General features: G+C 41.4%; 3 protein-coding genes across 3 annotated transcripts; 1 reads left to right on the top strand and 2 right to left on the bottom strand.

Moving 5' to 3' along the window:
• Window positions 1-1,056: 1,056 nt before the first annotated feature.
• Window positions 1,057-8,667, top strand: FGB (fibrinogen beta chain). The gene is made up of 8 exons (XM_075751748.1): window positions 1,057-1,304; window positions 2,879-3,082; window positions 4,301-4,484; window positions 5,048-5,275; window positions 5,888-6,001; window positions 6,562-6,684; window positions 6,870-7,155; window positions 8,063-8,667. The coding sequence occupies exons 1-8, from the start codon at window positions 1,152-1,154 to the stop codon at window positions 8,289-8,291; spliced, it is 1,521 nt and encodes a 506-aa protein (XP_075607863.1). The 5' UTR covers window positions 1,057-1,151; the 3' UTR covers window positions 8,292-8,667.
• Window positions 8,668-10,701: 2,034 nt separating this feature from the next.
• Window positions 10,702-11,629, bottom strand: LOC142601726 (fibrinogen alpha chain-like). The gene has a single exon (XM_075751749.1). The coding sequence runs from the start codon at window positions 11,627-11,629 to the stop codon at window positions 11,063-11,065; it is 567 nt and encodes a 188-aa protein (XP_075607864.1). The 3' UTR covers window positions 10,702-11,062.
• A 165-nt stretch (window positions 11,630-11,794) lies between these two features.
• LOC104637299 (fibrinogen alpha chain) lies at window positions 11,795-17,931 on the bottom strand. Its single transcript, XM_010304730.2, has 5 exons — window positions 17,810-17,931; window positions 15,887-16,015; window positions 14,614-14,797; window positions 14,184-14,329; window positions 11,795-13,228 (listed from the first exon to the last, which is right to left on the bottom strand). The coding sequence occupies exons 1-5, from the start codon at window positions 17,858-17,860 to the stop codon at window positions 12,131-12,133; spliced, it is 1,608 nt and encodes a 535-aa protein (XP_010303032.2). The 5' UTR covers window positions 17,861-17,931; the 3' UTR covers window positions 11,795-12,130.
• Window positions 17,932-21,677: the final 3,746 nt, after the last annotated feature.

A 21,677-nucleotide genomic window follows, 5' to 3' on the forward strand; every position in this document is an offset into this window, starting at 1 on the left:
AACAGTTTTCATATTTCGGGAATCTCCATTTACTTTACAAGAACTCTGAAAACAGCATGAACACAGGAAAAAAAGCCCTAAAACAAGCAATTGTAGCTGTTCTCATCTCTGTTTATCGCAAAATCTCCCGCTCCATCAAGTTGGTCTTTGAAATGGAACCTCAGCCTATGGTTTGCATCTCTTCATGTCTTCAGACATCAATTTGAATGACTTCAGAAACGTGTGCTGTCCCTCATTTGGCACATTATGTTTAATTCAGTATATTACTTACATTTACAATGCACAAGAAAGTCACAGGATATGCAGACACTGAAATATTAAAACTCTGCTAATATGAGAGCCATATTCCTACAAAGCATCAGAAAGCATGTTTGAGTATTCCACTATGATTACGAATAACTTCATGCTGTATTCTTTTAAAAGATTATTAAAAATATTTAAATAATACATGACACATACATTTTGTATTAAAAAAGAAAAACAACAAATTAATGTGGAAAATTTAATTATTTTAATTAATTTACAATGTCACATTTCCAAAGTAATAGAATAGCATTGTTTTATGCTTACAATATTGATCTGATCTTTAATTAGAGCTAAACAAGGTTTTCACTCAAAATTATTAATGTAATGAACATAATATACTCTTTTTTTTAATCTTGTACTTAAAGAGATCCAAAGGCTTGCATCAGAACTATATCCAGGCACCATCAGAACTATTTAGAAGAATGCAACAATCTGTATGATGCAAGTTTAATTCAAATTTAATATAATATTTCTGAAACTTTCAAATTATCAGCAGGGAGAAAAAAAAAGGAGATATCAGAGAGTGTGACATCTGACGATGTTTCTTTTCTTTGGATGTTCACATTTCAGCTGTTTTAAAACACTTGTGATTTTTGAGAAAACGGTAACCTTGTGTAATCTGAGCAGGAGGTACTTCTAAGGATTTAAACATCTATTTGATGCCAGCATCAACAGAGGTCTCTGGGACATGTAGATAAGAGTTGTCCAGAGAAATTGCTCAACAACAAATGCACTGAGCCATGCAGTGAAGGGAAAGGTTGAATATTAACAGAGATGCAGTGATTGCTCAGAGGGGTCGCTCCTATCACTGTAAAGCTGGGAAATGAGGGGTGCTGCCTGTATATATGGGAAGAGAGGGGACCTCTCCTTGTCAGAGCTGCTGGTGGGAGAAGGTCACTGAGCTGCTCAAGCCAGCCAGCACCATGAAACTGCTCCTGCTCTTCCTGCTCTGTGTTTCCTCCATTAAATCCCAGGCTGTTGCTGACTATGATGACGAGGTTGTAATATTGATAATAATTAATAATAATAATAATAGTAAAAATTAATAATTTTATTTAATTGCATGCATGACTTACTCAACTTATGTGAGTTAGCTAAGGTAGAAGCTGTGGGGAAAAATGGTCCAGTGCATGTTCTTTTTCCAGTTAAGTGTTCAAAGAAATAACCTTCTATTATTTCTTCGTGTGTACGCAACGGCACAATAGTTTTTTTCTAGTTTTGGATACATTTTCTTTCTATTTCTTTTCTTCCTCTGTAGGGAATGAAGAATGTATGACGGTAAGATTAGTTATTTAGCTGAATTTATTTAAGGATATTAATTTAGCAATGTTGACATATGATGTTGAAGACAATGTCAGGTGCAAAAAAGTAGAAATATGTAATTAGTCATGTCCTGTCTCAAAGGCAGTAAAAAATTTTCTATGGATTCAGTTGACATTGGAAAGAAACCTTAACTGCCAGATCATACAGCTTTACATTTGAAATGGAGAAGTAACAATTGTTAAACAAAAAGGCAAACAAGGAGGATCAGTCTAAAATAACAATTTAACCTATATTTAGTTTTCTTTAAGTAAAATATTTCAATGGAAAATACAGTTTAGAATCTCAGTACATTTTTTAATATTTTGAAAACCCCTGCAAAAATGAAATAGGTCAGGGTCATCAGAAATGAGATTTTTTTCTGTTATATGATCTAAGCGTTTGTGTCTGTACATTGACGACTGATAAGGCTACTATGCTAAATAATTTTCAGCAATTTTGTGATTTGTATGCTGCCTACTTTTGAAACTACTTGAAGCCTGTGATCCTGAATCCTTCCAAATGTTTGTTATTTGTAGCTAAGTCTGAGCAGGATTGGAGATGCTGGAAGATTTTGATCCAGTTGTTCAAACAACAATTAATTCAAATGCTTTAGTTTCAACAACTGCTTAGGAACAAAGCCTGTTTTCCTTGCTCAGCCTCCAAAACTTTCTCATTTCTGGCAGTGATGGGTAATGAATGTATCGGAGCTCTAAAAACCTGCTCTAAGAGGTGTTATTGAATGGTTTTCCTAATTCCATCAGTTAATAGCTGGCTTGTGGCCTGAGACCTGACAACATATTTGACTGTGGCCTGTTTTTCCTAGACCTCACAAATTTTCCTGTAGCCCAATGAAAAATTGGGACACTGATAACGTGATGATGAATATTCTTCTTGGCCCTTAGCCTAATTACTTTTTTTTTGATATCCTGCTACTTGAAGTTTCATGGTGCTTAGTGGCTCTGAACTATATAAACTTTATTCTTTGGTCAGAATGAACTATTTAAATATTATTTTGCTTTGGTTTAAAGGCTTTTTAGTTTGTCTATATCTCGGTGGAGGGAGTGTGACTAGTCTTACAAGGGAGGGCATAGCAATGACTTTTACATAATGTCAGTATGGTGTTTCCATTATTGCCTTTTTCGCTCCATTCCATGTTTTTCCTTGTTGTTTAAAATACTAAAGAGTGCGGAACGGATGCCTCCACCCTGCACATGGCATTTTACAGTAGCAATCCCACATTCAGAGAGTTTCCTCTCCCCTGGCTTTGCAGGACGAGAGCCCTCAGCTCGGGGTTCGAGGCCACCGACCCCTGGACAAAAGGCGGGAAGCGGCCCCCACGCTCCGACCCGTGGCACCTCCCATCAGCGGAACCGGGTACCAGCCCCGGCCCCCAAAGCGGGTGAAGCCGGGCGACAGGAAGGAACATATCATCTACCCCGACGCTGGTGGCTGCAAGCATCCTCTAGAGGAGCTGGTAGGTGTCCACCTGTTGATGCAGCTGATAACGGGCTGTCCTTTTCTTCTAGTGTGCCCAGCGCAGAGGTTTTTTTGCCAAATAAGGAACCGTCGTTCATTTAAAGCAGCCCAACTTTGCATCTTTTTGCTTGAGTTCGGTAGGACTGCATTCAGAGGAGTAATACAACAGAGTCCGTGGGATTAGTCGCAGTCAGACAGCCTACAGCGAAGAGATGAGATTTGAACCGTAAATGAGGAAAGGAGGTATCTGTGGGTTAGCCTGCGCTTTCCACGAGGCTTTGCTTAGGTAACTATAAAGAAGGACAGAAAAAAGCTCTGCAGAAGCACTGGCTTGAATTTCAGATTATCTCAAGGAACCCCAGGGACAAAAAAAAAAAAAAAATCCTCCCATGTCTTTCTTAAAATTTGTTTCAAACCACAATTATAGTCTACCCTCAGTGACTGCCCCAGCTCTTATGGAAGAGCGTGCAAGCACGCTGAGATCTAGCATACTCCTTGCTGCCTCGCAGTACTCTATCACACTGTCCCTGCTGTGCTCTCCACTGGAAAATGCAAGCTGTGAGGGTGCTGAGAGTCTGTTAGAGCTTAATGAATACATGGCTGTGGTAGAGTCCCACTGCTGCCTCCGTATTTTGGTTCTCACAGGACTTCAGAATTTCCCACCTCTTTTTTAAAACACTGCTGTCCTTGACGGTGCAGGGCTTGTTGCAGAAGCAGTGGTGCTCAGCTTCTTTAGATAATAATTTTTTAATTAATCATATGGTCATTTCACGAGAGAGACATAGAAGAAGGTGTAGAGAACGTGGTTGATTCTCTGAGGCGAGGGAAAGAGGAAAGGGGTAGATAGAAACATGCGCAGGCAGCAAGTAGCTCCTGACAGGCTTTAATCGTAGTTCAGGTGGTTTAACACCATGAACATTTAACAGTACAGAAAAGTGAAAAGCAGGTAGTGGACTAAAAAAGTGTGAAGAGAGAGGGCTTTTCCCAAGAGCTTCAACAAAAGAGTCCTCCTGGGGGCCTCAGGGCTTCTTCCTGACCTTCAGACTGCAGCTTCTTTGTAGAAGTTGAACGTCTTGAGTGCCTATCTAGCTGCTTAAATATCTGGTCTCACATTACTAACTATTCAGTGCTTTCAAAGGTATGATCATTCACTAATGGGATTAGAAACTTTCTATCTTGACTTTTATTCACAGCCCTTTTTATATTTTTTTTTCAGGGAGTGCTGTGTCCAACTGGATGTGAGCTGCAAACTACACTGGTAAAACAGGAAAAAAGTGTGAAATCAGTTGTTCGTGACCTGAAGGACAAAGTGAGCAAACTGTCTGAAACCTCTACAACTTTCTATGAATATGTGACTGTTCTAGATGATAAATTGGTAAAGACGCAAAAACAAAGAAAAGGTATGCTATTTCTATGACTTACTGGTGTAAATGATATTGCCGTTCTATTGGCATTGCTACTGTTACTTGTTAATGGGACTTCTTAAAAAAAATTAAAAATACAGTGGACTATCTAGCGAAGTAGAGTTCCATGACCATGTCCTATTAAATCTTAAAAAAAAAAACCTTTGAGAGAGGCAAAGGAATGGATGTCATACTATGGCAAGGTTCATATGAGCCCCCTAAAATTAATGGACACGTGTTCCCCCCTTACCTGTTTTCCTATGTCCATCCAGTCCCTTTATGCCCAACTCCTGGCTTGGAAAGAAGCTTTGGCAGAATATAGCACCACTGACAAATCTACTAGCTAGCAAAGAAATAACAATACACATGTACCACTTCCCTGAGAATTTCTGCATAGTTTCTGCGCATTGTGGAAAAGTAAGCAAAATAAATGCATAGCTTTCCTCCCTGCTAAGGAAAGAAGTGTCTTCTCAAATTGTGTTTACAGTTTGCTCTTCATTATTTCATAACTGGAAAACATGTTGAAAACTAATCTGCTTTTCATCTCTTTGCTTTTCTAGACAATGATGATATACTTTCTCAGTACAACACAGAAGTGGAATTGCATTATAATTATATAAAGGATAATCTGGACAATAACATCCCATCTAGCCTCAGGGTCCTCCGTGCAGTTGTGGATTCTTTACACAAAAAGATACAAAAACTGGAAAATGCCATTGCAACCCAGGTGGACTACTGCCGTTCACCATGTGTTGTTTCCTGCAATATTCCAGTGGTTTCAGGCAAAGGTACTCATTTAATTACGATGACATCTCTTCTCCCATTTATATCACTGTGCAAATCGATAGATGCATCATTTGATTGGTGTGAACGTTCCTATGAAGCCTGTGTCATTGATTAGGGTAGCAGAAAAGATGGAAGGTGATCCTAAATGAAAAAAATCTTTTATGGATACCTGTACTGGTCAGACCAAAGATCCTCTTACCCAATATCAGTCTTCATTAGCTGCCAGTAGCATGTTAAAGAAATAAGGGTCTTTGTAAGGTGGGGGTGATACATTTGTGACTATATCATAGTTGTACTCTTGATTTTTTTTTTTAACCAAGAAAGGTTTTTCTTTCACAAGCTTGTCTAATTCAAAAAGTCATTGAAAAGTATATAGTTTTCCATCACTCAGGTTGAACTTTTAGAAGTTCCTATTTGGAAAAGTAGAACAATGCAAGTGGACTGTTCTTTCTTCCCTGATTCTTTCACATAATGTATCACAGAAATCAAAATGAAAGTAGAATTAGATGTATCTTTAAAATTCTTTGCTTATAATCAGCAAACTGAAGGGTAAGAAGATTGTTGAAGAAGGTCAGAGCTCTTTCAGTAACAGACTCTCTGGTTTATTCTTGCAGAATGTGAGGATATTATCAGAAAGGGAGGTGAGGTATCTGAAATGTACCTCATCCAGCCAGATCCTTTCGTCAGACCATACAGAGCATACTGTGACATGCAAACAGATAATGGAGGTTAGTGTGAAATAACTATGTTGTTAAAATATTAATTAACGTGGGTGCTACAAAAAATTAATCATTTGCATTTTATTCAAACTAATATGGAATTATAACTTTTCTAATTACTTGAGAATTAAGTCTGATTGACTTGTTCAGAAAATTCTTGCTGGTCATCTTCAGATGCACAGTAGGATACTTCTATAGTGAAAATGGAAATAAAATGGTTGGGATGGGACTGGTAGATAAAAACATATTTTACTGTGATGAGAATGAACAATGTATGAGTAGGCAGACAAGGAGGGCCTGGCTCATTTCTTACCACGCTACTATGCACTAGACAAAAGACCAGGGCAGTCCTTCAAATTCTGCATTTTCCACCTTTCCTCATGAAGCAAGGTGCTACTTCAGTGTGAGTAAAAATGTTAAGGCTGAGCTTATAAGCAGTGAAAACTCAGACCTGCTGCAAGGAAGCCATATGCTCCACTTGCCTTAAGATGAAGGTAGAAGGGCTGTATCTTAACATTTCATGCTCCTTTCTCACTGGCAATTTAATCTAAATACTCTCACTCCTGCAGGCTGGACTTTGATTCAGAACCGCCAGGATGGCAGTGTTAATTTTGGAAGAGAATGGGATCAATATAAAAAAGGATTTGGAAATGTTGCGAAGAGTGGAGGGAAGAACTACTGTGATACACCAGGTAAAACGTCGAGTATGAAAGATGAAGAACTCTTCTTACTGAACCTGTCTTATCATATTTCTAGAAGCTCTCTAATTTTTTAGAATTAACTAATCCACTTTGGCAGACCTATAGGCAAATCATAAAGTTGTCAGGAAGCATATAGTGAAGTCTGTTTCACAGAGCTCCTGTTTGTTGCTTCTCAGGTGAATATTGGCTTGGAAATGACAAGATCAGCCAGCTTACCAAAATAGGGCCCACTGAAGTTTTAATTGAAATGGAGGACTGGAATGGTGATAAAGTATCAGCTCATTACGGAGGTTTCACCATACAGAATGAAGGAAACAAGTATCAGCTCTCAGTTAGTAACTACAAAGGCAATGCAGGCAATGCACTGATGGAAGGAGCTTCACAGGTGCACGGAGAAAACAGGACAATGACAATTCACAACGGCATGTACTTCAGTACTTACGACAGAGACAACGATGGATGGTACGTACTTGCATTAACATTTAAAATAAAAATAGAGCTTAAGATAGACCTGAATATAGACTATTTCTCTAATCTGCTGTTAGTTTTCACAGCATTTTGTAGAATCGTAAAATATGTTTTATCCCTGCAAGATACTAGCCAAATGTCCATGTAGTTCCTCTGATGTAGCCAAGGGCAGGTAAAACTATATATTAGGTTGGTGCTGCTCCACAGCCAGGTAAGAAGTAAGCACGCTGAATTTTATTGATTCCATGAATGACATTACAATAGACTAATTGGCAAATCTGGATGCAATATATTCATTGTCAGAGACTGATGGTGGCTGTGCTGAGGACCACTGTCTTGCTTAACTAGGAATATTGGTACTCACTCCTGTAACACATAATGGGTCCTGAGGAAAGAGACAGGTAGCATGTCCTATTTAAAAAATAAAGTTCTACCTACTCAGAAGACAGGAGCTCAATTGTAAAGTACTTAATTTAGCACTGTTTCTCTAAACTATGTGGTATGTCTTCATCTTAATACCTGATTACATATTTATGAATAAAGGAATTGTTTAGATTGGGGAAGATGTACAGTTCTCATTGGTTTATATCTTTAAATTGCGTTGATATTGCAATTATCATTATGAACTGCAAGTAATTGTAGTTATCAATTGCGAAACTAAAATGACATTCCCAAAGAGATGCAGCTAAAATTTTACTTCTTTTTCTTAGCTGCTTCACCTTCCAAGTGCACTGTGTAAGCACACACTTGTGATGGTCACTCTTTTACAGAAAGTTCAGAGAGGGTTTTAAATGTTCATTATGGTTTGAAATTTTCAGTACAGGGGCAGGTGTATGTATTCTGTTGATCTGTTTGCTTACAGTTCATCTATCGCTCTTAACACCTTCTTTTGCCTCGTCAGGTTAACCACAGATCCAAGAAAACAGTGCTCCAAAGAAGATGGTGGTGGATGGTGGTACAACCGCTGCCACTCAGCCAACCCCAACGGCAGATACTATTGGGGAGGCACCTACAGCTGGGATATGGCAAAACACGGTACAGATGATGGTGTTGTGTGGATGAACTGGAAAGGGTCATGGTACTCAATGAAGAAGATGAGCATGAAAATCAGGCCATACTTTCCACATTAACCGTTATCAAAATGTACAGAATCAGGGATTTTCTTTTAATATTCGTACATGGTTATCTTTTTAGGCATGGTGTTCAGGCTTGTCTTTACATACGAGAACCAAACATGTATGTACGAGCATGTTGTGACCTGAAGTGAAAAGCTATGTCAACTGTAAATCAAAATCTGACTGATGAAAATAACTCCCAAGTGTATTTTGTTCCATTTTTCATTTGTTCATGAGACTGAAGTAACTACCATAGAATAATACTGATGGAAAAAAAACCAACCCCCCAACTTGTTTCACTCTTTTACAAAGGACTTCTATACCACATTTGAAGAGATAGAGGATTATTTTAAAATGTTTTCTAAAAATTAAATAAAACCTTAAAACAAAAGTTTTCTTTGCATGATTCCTAAGTATTTATGCATTGTCCAGGGAAAAGCAAACACATTCCACCAAATAAGGTGTCATGGTTTAACCCCAGCTGGCAGCTAAGCCCCATGCAGCCGCTCGCTCACTTTCCCCCTGGTGGGATGGGGGAGAGAACTGGAAGAGTAAAAGTGAAAAAACTCATGGGTTGAGATGAAGACAGTTTAATAGGTAAAGCAAAAGCTGTGCACGCAAGCAAAGCAAAACAAGGAATTCATTCACCACTTCCCATGGGCAGGCAGGTGTTCAGCCATCTCCAGCAAAACAGGGCTCCATCACGTGTCACGGTGACTTGGGAAGACAAACGCCATCACTCCACATGTCCCCCCCCCTTCCTTCTTCTTCCCCCAGCTTTATATGCTGAGCATGATGTCATATGGTATGGAATCTCCCTTTGGTCAGGTGGGGTCAGCTGTCCTGGCTGTGTCCCCTCCCAACTCCTTGTGCACCCCCAGCCATCCCGCTGGTGGGGTGGGGTGAGAAGCAGCAAAAGCCCTTGGCTCTAAGTACTGCTCAGCAATAGTATCTAACAAATGGGTAGGTCACCAGTCAGTTCAAATCCTGTATGCTGGATAAAATATGCCCTTTCCTGCAACCTCGCTCACATACTGTGCCTCTTAATATCCCTTCCACCATTCCACATCCTTTCACCATAGAATGAAATGCAGTATTAGAAGACCTGGCTGGTACGTCTTTTACAAAATCACTGTTGCAGGACTAGAGCAATTAGTGACTCCAATCATAGGGTGGGTGGAGGTTGGGTATTTCATCAAAGCTAGTGGTCCAGGCTCCCTCTGTAGCCAGGAGCAGAGGCTGTCCCAAAGACAGGGCTTCCCAACCCTGGTTGTTGGCAGAACCAGACGTCTCTCAGAGGGGACTGCCTTCCTCCACAACAGAGGGGACCCAGATCACTAGCAGTAGATGGATTTCCATCTGAAACTTCTCGTGTTGATTTAATCTGTGGAGCCCAGGACGACAAGGAGGAGACATCATGGCAGCATCTCGCTACACGAGCGCAGATGTTCAGCATCCCCGCAGGTAGGCTTCCTTTGAGGCTAGGGAACAAAAACACAAGGCGTAAAGCAGAAGCGCCTTTTCCAAAAGCACAGACACTTCTCGGCACATGCCTGTAAAGATGTCTTTGCTCTTCAGCAAACTCTCTAAAAGTGTTAGACGGTGACTGTGTTTGAGAAGCACTGAAAAAAGGCTAAAAGTGAGCTGCTTTGCCAGTATTTGATGATATTCTTAAATGGTATGAAACACGCTGGCCAGTGAGTTTGGAGGCAAGGCAGTTTGCTTATGCTTGTTCCTCAACAGAAGCATAGAAATATTAAACGAAGTAAATACTTGTGTAATTTTATGTCAAAAGGTATAAAGGTATATACAGCATGTTCTTGTGTAATTGTGTAACCAATATAACTGTTTTTTTCATGAAGCCAGCTTTTTGCTAAAAAATCGATATCAGCTGCTGTGAGTAAGTTGCTGATTTAAACCCCTTATCTGTAGCGGAACTCTTGCTTGACATGTGCTGAGAAACATTCTAAACGAAGGAAATATATACTATAGCCAACCAGGTGGTCCTCATCTTGCTTGTGCTGGTTACAGTCATAATCTTTTAATGGTTGCTAGAAAATAATAGCCTGTTTTGGGAGTTGTATTTTGATGAGTTATCATGAACTGTCTTACTCTGAAGCTCCAATATGCATGGTGAACTACCTAGAATTCACCAATGGGACAGAAGGTCTGCCTCCGTATTTGGAAAATCAAAGCTTAGGAGATCCTTAAAAGTAAGTCCTAAAATGCACGCATCATTTATCAAAGTGTACTCCACACTAGGTGTGTGGCAAAGATGGGAACCCAAACTACCCACGGCTCTGCCCAAGAACTGGCTCCCGCCACTGGTGTGCTCCCCTCGAAATGGAAGTGAGAGGAGATGGCCCACAGGTGTGACTGTCAAACTCAGTCAGACTTTCACGGTTCGTGTTAGTGGAGGCAGGAGTTCATGGCGAACATACTTCTAAATATTTTTACTATCTTTAACACTCTTAAACAAAATAAATAATTCAAATTATAAATAGTTTTATCGCCAGTCAGGGTGTGAGCTGCCAAAGACATAGACATAGACATACATTGACAAAGTTTATATAAAAAGGGTTTTAAAATCAATATTTCCTTGAAAAGGTTTGTCAGTTATAAATAAGATGAAAGTAAACTGTTTTGTTACTAATTAATCAGTGTTTATTTTTTAAGCCACAGATGTGTCCAGTTGCCTTCAAATTCACAGGGTAAAGGTACTTCATGCACATATATATAAAAAAAGTCTTTTCAACTTGTAACACATGTATTAAAAGCCTGTCTTCCTACAGGGTTTCTATGGGCCTGATTTTCATTCTAACAATTTTGAGGGAATAGTCAGAGGCTCTAAATGGCAGCCAGACCACGCCGTTTTCGATCTCATAAGGAATGTTGTACCTGGGGTCGTAGTGGCCCCCCAGGTAGTAAACGCCGTTGAGGTTGGCTGCCTGGCAGCTGTTGTACCACCAGCCGCCCCCGTACATCTCCGCGCAGTTCTCCTCCCAGCGGTCCTGGTCCCGGTCGAAGGTGCTGAACCGCATCTGGGCATGGGACGTGTATTCGGCGCCCTCCTCCAGCCAGCCGGCGATCAGCGCATCCCCGGCGGTCCCCTTGTAGGAGGACACGGCAAGGGTGTACCCTTGTGCTTCAGACCCTACCTGTAAGATATACTCTGCATACACAGCGTTTCCATCCCAGTCCTCTAACTCTACCCGAAGGAGAGTGTTGTTCTGAGTCAGCAAGTGTATGTTTTCATTGCCCAGCCAGAACTCTCCTCGCCCTCTGCCATCCACGCTGCCGAAACCTCTCTTGTAGTCTTGCCAGGTCCGGTTAAAATTCACTGATCCATCCATTCTCTGTTGGATCAATAGCCATCCTCCCAAAGTGGTCTCTTGGTCGCAATAAACTGACAAAACCTTATGGGATCCCGCTGGCTTGATTTTGAAAATGCCACTTTTGGCACCAAAAGTGTGTTTCTGGCGGATATCATCACAGTCTAAAAAAAAAAGTTGATCTGGTTTGACAGGAGTTATCAGCAAAATTTAATAAAAGGTTCAGAGGAATCCAAGTACCAATAGCTCTCTGAAAAACTGTTAAATATGTCTTGGACTACACAAGGTATAGTGACAGGCAACATGAAAAAGAATTCAGAAAAGAAAACATTACATATTTCTTAAATTGTGAATTTTCTATGTAATACCCGAGTATTAATGAAATATTTTCTTTTTTTGTTTCCAAGGTGGCAACAAACAGACACAGTGCTTGCATTTTATCATCACACTGTTGTACTGCAGTATCTAAAACCAATGTGTCAGCTTGGTTATGGATGGAGTTTGGCTCCACTACCTCAATAACTACTTCTGTGATGCCTGTGTACCTTTCCCAGTGCTGGCTGTCCTTTGCTTCACTCTTGGTGGTCTGAAGCTGCGTGCCTGAAAGTCTGGGGTATCCTCTGCACTCTGATCATGTTGCAACCCACCTAGCTGCTCAGATATTTCACGGGTCTTTAGTGATTTTGTTTCGAAAGTGGAGCCTCCCTTGTTGAAAGAGGAGCTGGTCACTACAGTCTTGGAATGACTTTCACTGCCAGATGGGAATCCAGATGGCTGAAGGTGAAGTCCTCTAAAGTCATCTTCTTCCTCCTCTCCTAAGTCTGTAAATTTGCCTTTCCCCCCATAAGTCCCTGCATGACCGGATACTCGAGTACCTAAGTGGGTAGTGCCTGTGCCAGTTACGTGGCTGCTAGTTGAAATGCTGCTAGACCCATCAAAGTGCCTACTAGCAGTGGATGGAGAGTCAGGGTTAAAAAATGACTCTAGCTCAGGGAATAACCTCTCTAGCTTGTGTAAGTCATCTGTCCCACCAACATGGTACATGCCCCCTTCCCCTCCAACATTTCCTGCTCCTTGTAAATAGGAGCAGTCTGAGCCATCAGAAGAAACCATTTTTTCAACTACTTCTTCTCTAGGGCCATCAGGGCCAGTGACAATTCTTTTGGTGATAGTTTTGGTGCATCTACGAACAGTGGAAGTGGTTTTGTCTCCCAGATTAAGGATTTCTCTCCCATGAGTAGGAGTAACTAATTTGCTAGTGTGGGAAGGTACATCCCCCCTCGATTCTGCCGTGTGATAGAAGCTGTCGCCTCGGGAGGGGCTTGAGTCTGTTTCTGGTCTTTCTAACACCACTTGCATCTGCCTGATGTTATTAATTATGTTCAGAGCCTGCATTTCTGGCAGAGGCTTATGCTTAAAATGCTCCGGAACATTTGAGTCCTTAAGTGGCCTCATTTTCAGTGTGCTCAAGGTGACTGTTTGAAGCTCTGGGTGCAAGTTGATGGAGTTGGCTTGGGTAAGCTGCTTCTGGATGTTGTCGTAGCTTTCTTTGTCCACCTGGTATTCAAAACTTCTAGCACAGGATCCTTTGCAAGCTCGTATCTTAATATCAATGTCCACCTACATAAATAGAGAGAAAAAATTGTTTAGGGAGCTTTCCTGACTTTCTCAAGCAAGTGTATCTTTTAACTGGACTGGGGAAAGGTGGGTGCTGCCATGGTACCTCCCACCTACAGCTGAGCTTTGCCAAAGCTCAGTTTTGAAATCATCCTTGGGTTTATTTCCACCGTAAATATGACACATATGCAATAGCACAGTGCATACAAGCTCTGTGGAGAAGTATGTTGTAACACGTTCTGAATCTCTGCTCACTTTATTCTCGGGGCATAGAGGTGTCTTCCTGGGTTTGGAAGGAGTCCTGCAGAGCTGGGCACACTCCCTGGGGGCTGGGGCAGAAATGTGTCCTCCAAGGAGAGAGGAAGACGCTGGACTTGTCCCAGAGCCTGTCATGGCCCTGCTGTGAGGCTTCCATCCTGGGGCTACCACTGCTTTCCCAAATGATCCAAAAGCCAGATCTCTGATCCAGGGATCAAAATGGGCTTTTGAGCAAAACCGCTGTTTGTGCCAGGACTTTTCCTTGCATTACCCTCAGAAGAATTGGCTGCAACCCAGGAACACAAGCTCTAATGTCAGTACTGGCTGTGGGCAGCGGTGGCAGCACTGGGGACATCCCCCTCATCCTAGCTGCTCAGTAACTCCTTACGGGAGGAGAGACGCCCCATACAGAGCCAGTTATCAGCAGATATAACATCCTCGCTGCCCGTCTCTGAGAGTGGAAGCAGCAGATGGGACCAGGAGTCCTCCTGAGCTCACGCAGGTTCCCACACAGCAGGAAAAGAAACCCAAGCTGCGCACAAAGCAACTCATTTGGGGATTTGCCTCAGCGGATCAGAACTGTGAGAGTTGCATCATGTTTTCTTCCAGAAGCAGCACTGCTCGCTATGTCCAGTATAATAGACAGACCCTCTTTCTGTAGCTACGCTCTGGAAAGAATGGAAATTACATAGCTACCTACCTCCAAGCGCTTCATCTCCACCACCTGTTCTTGGATGCTGCTCTGCAGAGCTTTAATTCTGTTTACTTGAGTGACAACTCTCTGCTTTAATGTCACAATTCTCCGCCTCAGTTCTCCTGACACGTGGCCGTAGGTCTCATCAGTCTCTGAAACAAAAATGCATCACAGTCAGCTGTGCATGTGTAATTTTCTTTCCTAAAAGAGCAGTGGAAAATAAATATGTAATTAAAACATGTACTCGAAACATATTTCTCATAGTACTGAGCAGGTAAAAACTACATTAGTTTTTACTAGATAGCAGTATTACTATGTTTATTCTGGCTCTTGATAATAAGGTCCAGTGCAGCATATACTTTTACTACCTATTGCTTATGCACAAAAAAAAAAATAATTCAGCATTGGATAATAAAACTGGGTGCAAGATACTCACGCTGAGCAGTGTCCAGGTTTGGTTTTATTACATTTATGGTTTCCACAATTATCCGATTGGATTTTTTATAGTTGTTTTGATTTTCTGCAAGCAGCTGCTTGATTTTGTCTATTCTGTGACTATAATCCTGGTCTGTTTCATCAATCAGTCCTTGCATTCTGCAACCTGATGGACATTTTGTACCCTAAAATCAAAAGAGGGAAATAATTGTGTTAAAATCTTCACAAGTAAACCTTTTTTTAACATTACATTTGCAGGCTTTTGGCCAACAATGAAAACATTTTAAAAAAAATTAGGGCAAGATTCTGCAAGTTCTCTTCAGATGTCCTGTCCTATTCATCCAACGACTTCACCAAGGACTTATGTGACTTAGAGCAAGCTACCTGGGAGCTGATCCTTTACCTCCTGTGCCTCTGGCACTGGTGTGATGGAATCAGTGAAGCACATCCTCAGAAATCTGTCGGGGGGGGGGGGAGGTGAGGAAAAAGTAAACCCTTATTTTTCTGTCTCCTCTGTTCCTTGGGGCTGAAATAAGACATATACATATATATTTCCCAAAGGGCTCCTGTAAGGAAAAGCCTGTTGTCCAGTTTGAGCAAGGATGTTAGAGACCAACTTATTTAAGCAAAATTTTCCTCAGAACAGCTTAGTGTTCTTACAGACTAAACCTCTTTGCCAAGGTTTCAACAAATCAATGTAGCATAGAGATGGGCTGAGATGCAAGAGGCAAGAAGGAGACAAATTAACAGTTTATACACAAAGACATCCCATCAATCATTATGTTTTACTGAATATTTTGTCATCTGACTTCCTAAAAAGTAGGTAGTGAGGTGTAAGTTATTTCTAGCTATTTCTTTTCTTTGTTGCACATCTGTCTTTCTGGTGCCTTTCTCTTACCAACTCCAAATGTGGCAATATCAAAACTCTGAAAATAGATCCTTATTTTTTTTCTAGGAATAGCCTTCTTTTATTTCACCTTTCTTTTCCAGACTTACTTTCTCTTCTGATTCTGCACCCTTGCAAACTTCTCCCTCTTTCTTTCTCCTCTTTTCCCCACTTCCTTCCTTCCTTCCTTCCTTCCTTCCTTCCTTCCTTCCTTCCTTCCTTCCTTCCTTCCTTCCTTCCTTCCTTTCTTTCCCGCGGGAGATCTCTCCACGTCACACGTGACGTGAAGCGTTACGTGTCGTGGCTCAGACCCACAGCCCAACCGCGTGCTGGCTGCACGGCGCCCTACTGACGGGCACCGCTTTCGCCCCCGGAGCTCATTGCTCACCCAGTCATCGTCCGCACAGATGGGCCAGTTCTTCTCATACTGGCAGGTGGACTGGGACATGTGCTCCACAATCCTGGGACCACGCACTCCCGCACCCTCCTTTTCAAAGGCACTTTCTCCACTTTGTGCCTGCCAGGGAGGAAAAAAAGGAAAAGCCAAACCGAGATTAACTAAATAGCTGCCAAGAGAACATAATGCTGACATCCTCAAACGCTGGTGTGTGGCAATTACAGACGTCTGGAAAGCATCACATCAAACAGTGCAAGGATTTTATTCCTGACATTTCTTGTAAGATACGATTTTGTTTGGTTTGTCGGAATAGAGTTTTTCACATCTTAAAACTAATGCTGCTATATAGGGAGCTAGTGATGCTCAGGATATATTATGATAATATTATTCCACAGAATTCTTGTGTTCTGTAAGTATAAAATTAACTTGAAATTAGATTGAAATTGGTTAAATCAAAGCAAATACTTTAAAAATACTATGTTTTATTCCCATTTGCTGCAATATTCTTAAATTTCTATTTTCTATTCTTAAACTTCTATTTTTATTCTACACAAAACTGGCTTAAAGATATATATGAATAGAGTTTTGCCATTAGCGTTTCTGATTTTAATCACAGTTGCTAACTGTAAGCTTGTAGCACTGTTTTGCCTGGCATAAAGACCAAGAAAACGAATAACATCATTGTAATAAAAATAACAGTGTCAGCCATGGATGGATTCCACTGTGCTAATGGAAAGAAGAGAAATATATATACCAAGATTTTCTTCAAACCTGAGAAGCAAAAGTGCACATACACAAGCTAATTCTAAGCCAAAACACTGTAAGGATTCTACTGTGCTATTGCTCAGTAAAGGACTGGAAATGAATTCTTTTTCATAAAAGAAAGCCCTGGTTTAGGGCTTGAGATGTAATTAGTTCTGATTGGATTCCTCTGCACACTTTAAGTTTTTTTTCAAGCAGCATAATTAATGCTTGAATTAATTAATGATTAATTATTATTATGACTCATGAGTAATTCTGAGGCAGAGAAAGTTTTCCTAATTCTAGCATCCAGTGCCAGAACCTCAGTCCTGGGGAACTGGAATGTCATTATTAAAATCAGCAGATTCATGCTCGTTTGATTCATCCTGAGGATCTGGTCCAAGTGCCCCTTATAAGTAAGAAATAAAAACTTTACATTTAGGTGGTCTGTGCCCTTTCAGCATTGGCAGCTCCAATATGAATGCTTCTGTTTTGTCACAATATATATAATTCTGTCATTTGTTAAAACATTCATATTCTTCAAAAAACAATCACAAAGAGAAACGTGAAGAATCTAACATAAGATTATGGGCTGAGATCTAAATGAGAAAGGAGCAAGGTTATATTAGTATAGTTGAAAATCAGGTCTATCACTTCCCTTATCTAAAAATTGGTTCTTATGTAGCTCTAGCTTAACCTGATATTGCTGCCACAGGAATCATTGGGGTTTAATGTGTACTTTATAATAAAGGTATTGTGTGTCATTTGTAGGTGGAAAATCCTGCTGAAGTACTATCCGAAGGAGATAGAATTCACCCTAATAAACATGAAAATTCCTGACTGGCTGGAGTCACTAGCATCCAGTCAGTTAGGTTTAAGACTTACAGCATCACATATGAATCTATGAATTCATGTTAATGTATCTGCTTTGCTGCTCCTGAAGCCAGGCAGATTCAGCAAAATTGAATTAAGCAAAACTAGAGAGCTGGATACTCAAGAACTACTGATGAAAGTCCAGCAGAGAAGTAGTTACAGTCAGCTTGTGCATATGTGTATGCATTTAATTTTATGAGCTAGGTGACAGCCAAAATGTATCTGTTTAATAAATGAACAATAAACCCTCACTCTTCAAAACAGAAATATATGAAAAGAATCAAGTAAGCAAACTCATACCCAGGCTAAGTTGAGGCACAGCAACCCACAGAGGATCCTCACTGATATCATCTTCAGGAGAAGAGTGAGCAGAACTCTGACTGAAAGGATGCTCTTCACCGGTCTTTTGGTGCAATTTAAACCTTAATGCAAAGCTGAGATTAATCATTATGTTCCCTTCTGTTTGGAGAAAAAACATGCCAAATGCTCCCCTCCCCCTTAGGTGATTACCTAATGCCTCTTGCACAAGTTTCTCATGTTATTTGCTCCAGATAAGTTTGTACAACACCAACATGCGGGCAGCGCCATGTATTCCAGGAAAAAAAAAAATCTGTCTAAAGCTTAGTTTCTCGTAACTGGACGTTCAGCTAAGATGTATGCAGGACCTAGCGGGATCCAGCAATGCTTACCTGCTGGAAGACACATACCCTGTGCGATGGGTATTTAGATAGCATGATCAAAGAGGTGCTATTTGGAAAAGGAAGTCATTGGTTTGCCCTTTCTGTGTGACCGTGTTCCACTGCTGTGAAATCCACTGGCCTTTCCAAAGCAAGTGCTAGCCTAAGAAAGGTTGATACAATCTACCTATGACCATGTGGTCATCAACTGAAATTAATTCCTGAGGATGGCAGAGCCCAGTTTACATCAGTTCTTACAGCTGGACCTTACTGGTGTTTGTGTAATTCATGATGTGTTTAACATTATGCTGTCTCTTACACAAATGGTACATTATAATTGTTTATCAAGTGGGATTTGTTTGAAATGAACATGTATTTATGAAAAGCACAGTAGAGTGGTACTTGAAAATGTCCCAGAGCAGATGTTAAGCATAATTAAATCTTCCTAAGGAGTCATGTCTCCTTAAATGTTTGTATAATGGGTATAGTTTGTGTGTGGCAATTGACGATTGCTGTGAGCTCTATAACAAGCCTTACTGTTACTGGGGAGTGTTGTACGTGGCTGTCAGAAACCTGTTGCCCATCTCAAAAGATGCCACCACAGCAAGCAGGAATGAGCAAGAAAACCCTTGTTGCTCGAGCAAATGTGGGCCCAATCAGCTGAAAGATCATAATTCTCTCTTGGCTTTTTAAAACTGCACGACATTCACAAAACTCTCCATCATCTACAGGTTGCAACATCTTATCATATTCTGCTTTAGAGGGACATGTTTAAGCTTGACTTTGGCATCTTACAACATATTTAATCTAAAATAGCTGATTTTATCTTTGGATCCATTCCAGCAGCCTCTGAGGTTTTGTCTTATCCCCCTTTCCTCTGCTTATCCTCTTGTTTTCTGCCTTCAGGAGCCTTGAACCCTCTGCCCGTAAAGCTCACTGCAGCTGAACTGGACCCTTTGTTTCCTCCCATTTCTGGCCTTGTGTTTATTTTCTGGCCGGGCTCTTATGTAGGAAAACCCTCCTAAACCAAACTTAACTTATACCAATATACCATATCCTCAGGTAGCAGAAGAGCTCAATAAGATGGTGCTACATGATTAACACCTACACCACTAGGATCTGGTTTTGCATGACAAAGAGTTTCTATTACATCTAAGGTTTAATCTTATCTGTGCATGTTCTGAAACAAGATGTTTTGCTTATTTCAATTCCCTGCAAGATGCTTTGTAAAGTCTTCTGTTGAATCCCATGTAGTGCCAGTAATACTATGATGCAACAGACCTCTTCTGATTTCAGCAACAAGACAGCCCAACTAACTTCAGCAACAGATGTCCAAACACACAACATATTACCTTTGCTCAGTCTGAAGATCAGCCAGCCATGGCTGTGTTTGGTTGATAAACTTCTGTAAGGCAGCTCCTGAACCCAAAGCAGATGATAGTAAATATCCTTAGACACCAAAATGCTCAGCTGTTAACTTCAGCAGGGGTAAGATGCTTCCCCAATCCAAGTCCTACACAGTTTTGTTCACTCTGTTGCAGCAGCTCTGTGAAATAATTCTAAAAAGCTCAGAGGACCATAAAATGCTTAAAGGAGGGAAATACCACAATGAGAGGAAGTCTTGCAGGATTAGGATTAAGTATTTTACAGAACAGAGTAAAATGGACTTCATCCAAAATATACTGGGGTCCATGGAAGGTCTCCCACTCAAACCAACAAGCTCTAATTTAGCCTGCATGACAGATACAAAACTCTGCTCAGAGGTCACAACCTTAGGACTTCCATGCTCAGGAGCACAAGATTTGCAGGTACAACCCTCACATGCTCTCCTTGTGCGCACACTCATGCACTCTGCTTTACCGCAGGATCACATGTTAGGTTTCTTCCACCGAGCCCTTTTCTCTTCACATTGAGCATGGATGGTGCTCTGCTGGCAAGCAGCTGCCCAGAGCTGTACACTTTTTTCATTGTATGATGATGCTGTGCAGACTGTTTAAAGCTTCAAGGATTTTCCTATGGTGCCCATCGCTCAGCTACCCCAGTTCTTTACAGACATTCATTCCCTGGGCATGCCTTTCCTCTTCTCACAGCTGCAGAAGCCAGGTGAGAAGGTTAAGTCAAAAAGTGGTTATTAATTTTTGAGATCCATTTTGATAGTCTGAGTCTTCAGAGCACACCGTACGTGCAGATCCCACTGATGGCAGCTGTAGCTCTCTGCCTGCACCGGGGCTCAGGAGGAACATCCAGCAGCCACCTCTGAGATGGCTCAGCACCTTGCCTCTGGTGCCACAGGAACCAGGTGAAGAGGGCAGGGGTAGCACCTAGTTCTGCAGGGTATCAGTTGTAAGTAAGAGACAACTGTGCCCCACCTGGTCTTACTCACTACGTGCATTACAACCTATGCAACAACTAGAGCATCCTTCATAATTCAGATGTGATGTGGCATGGCACTGTAGTTCTGGCTTTTCCCAGTCTGTAAAAGCTTGATTTTGTGATCTTCAATGGTCTCTGAACGTTATTTTTGTAATTTAATGGGCCTTAAAAATCAAGCAGAAGAATTTCTACCTTTTCAACCATGCCAACAGAGGATGCGACAATTTGCTGGGTGGTGTCCCACATACCAGCAACCAGTGCAACACTGGACATGGTAGTAGCATGTGCCAGGCTCCCTCTGACTGTGATGGAGAGCACAGCTCTCTGGTGACCATCAAACGCAGAAAACTTAAGCTCTGGTCCAAGTAAAACTAGGCCACCAAGGCTAGAGGAACTGGAAAAAGCTGATAACTGATCATAAATATTAGGTAAGCTAAGAGGGGTTTCCTGCTTCATGTGAAGGGGATTGCTGGGTGAAGCTGGGGTGAAGGAGGAGCTCCTCAGGCTTTCCAGTTGAGGGCTGAATCTGGGTCTGACCTTCAGCCTGTACCTTTGCTTTCATGTTGCAATCATCCAGTCACTTCTCCCTGTGTTTGTTTGAAAGGTTAAAGGCCAAGAGCTAGATAAACTTTGGATTTAACTTTAATTCATGATCAAAGGACAGAAGCGCAGTTTACTACTTCAGCTGCCCTGCTCTTGGCAGGTTGCCACAGGAATAGTGGGGGACTCTGGGATCTAACTCTGGTTCGTGTGCCCTAGATGTGAGCCAGCTCTTGTTTGCGCAGCACTGCCCCAGTCTCCTGCCCTACCACCAGTCCCCACCACCAGTTTCCAAGTGATGCCTTCTCTTTCTCTGACCTGCTCATTCCTGTCCCTCTGGGTACTTCGGCTTAGACCCCGTTCTCCTTCAGCCCTGGCTCTCCAGCTCCACTTCCTCTTCATATGCTCCTTGAACTACTTAACTCTTTTGAATTCATTACTAGCATCTGGTCCCACATTTTCCCCATGCAATGTCCCAGGGACTGAGGGATTCAGCAAGTCCTCCAGTCTGTCCACCTGATTTGCCTCTTTCTACCTCCATCCCTTCTTGGTGCACTCTTTCATCTTGTTTGTTTTGT

The sequence above is a fragment of the Balearica regulorum genome, chromosome 4 (genome assembly GCF_011004875.1).
Source record: "Balearica regulorum gibbericeps isolate bBalReg1 chromosome 4, bBalReg1.pri, whole genome shotgun sequence".
Classification (NCBI taxonomy): domain Eukaryota; kingdom Metazoa; phylum Chordata; class Aves; order Gruiformes; family Gruidae; genus Balearica; species Balearica regulorum.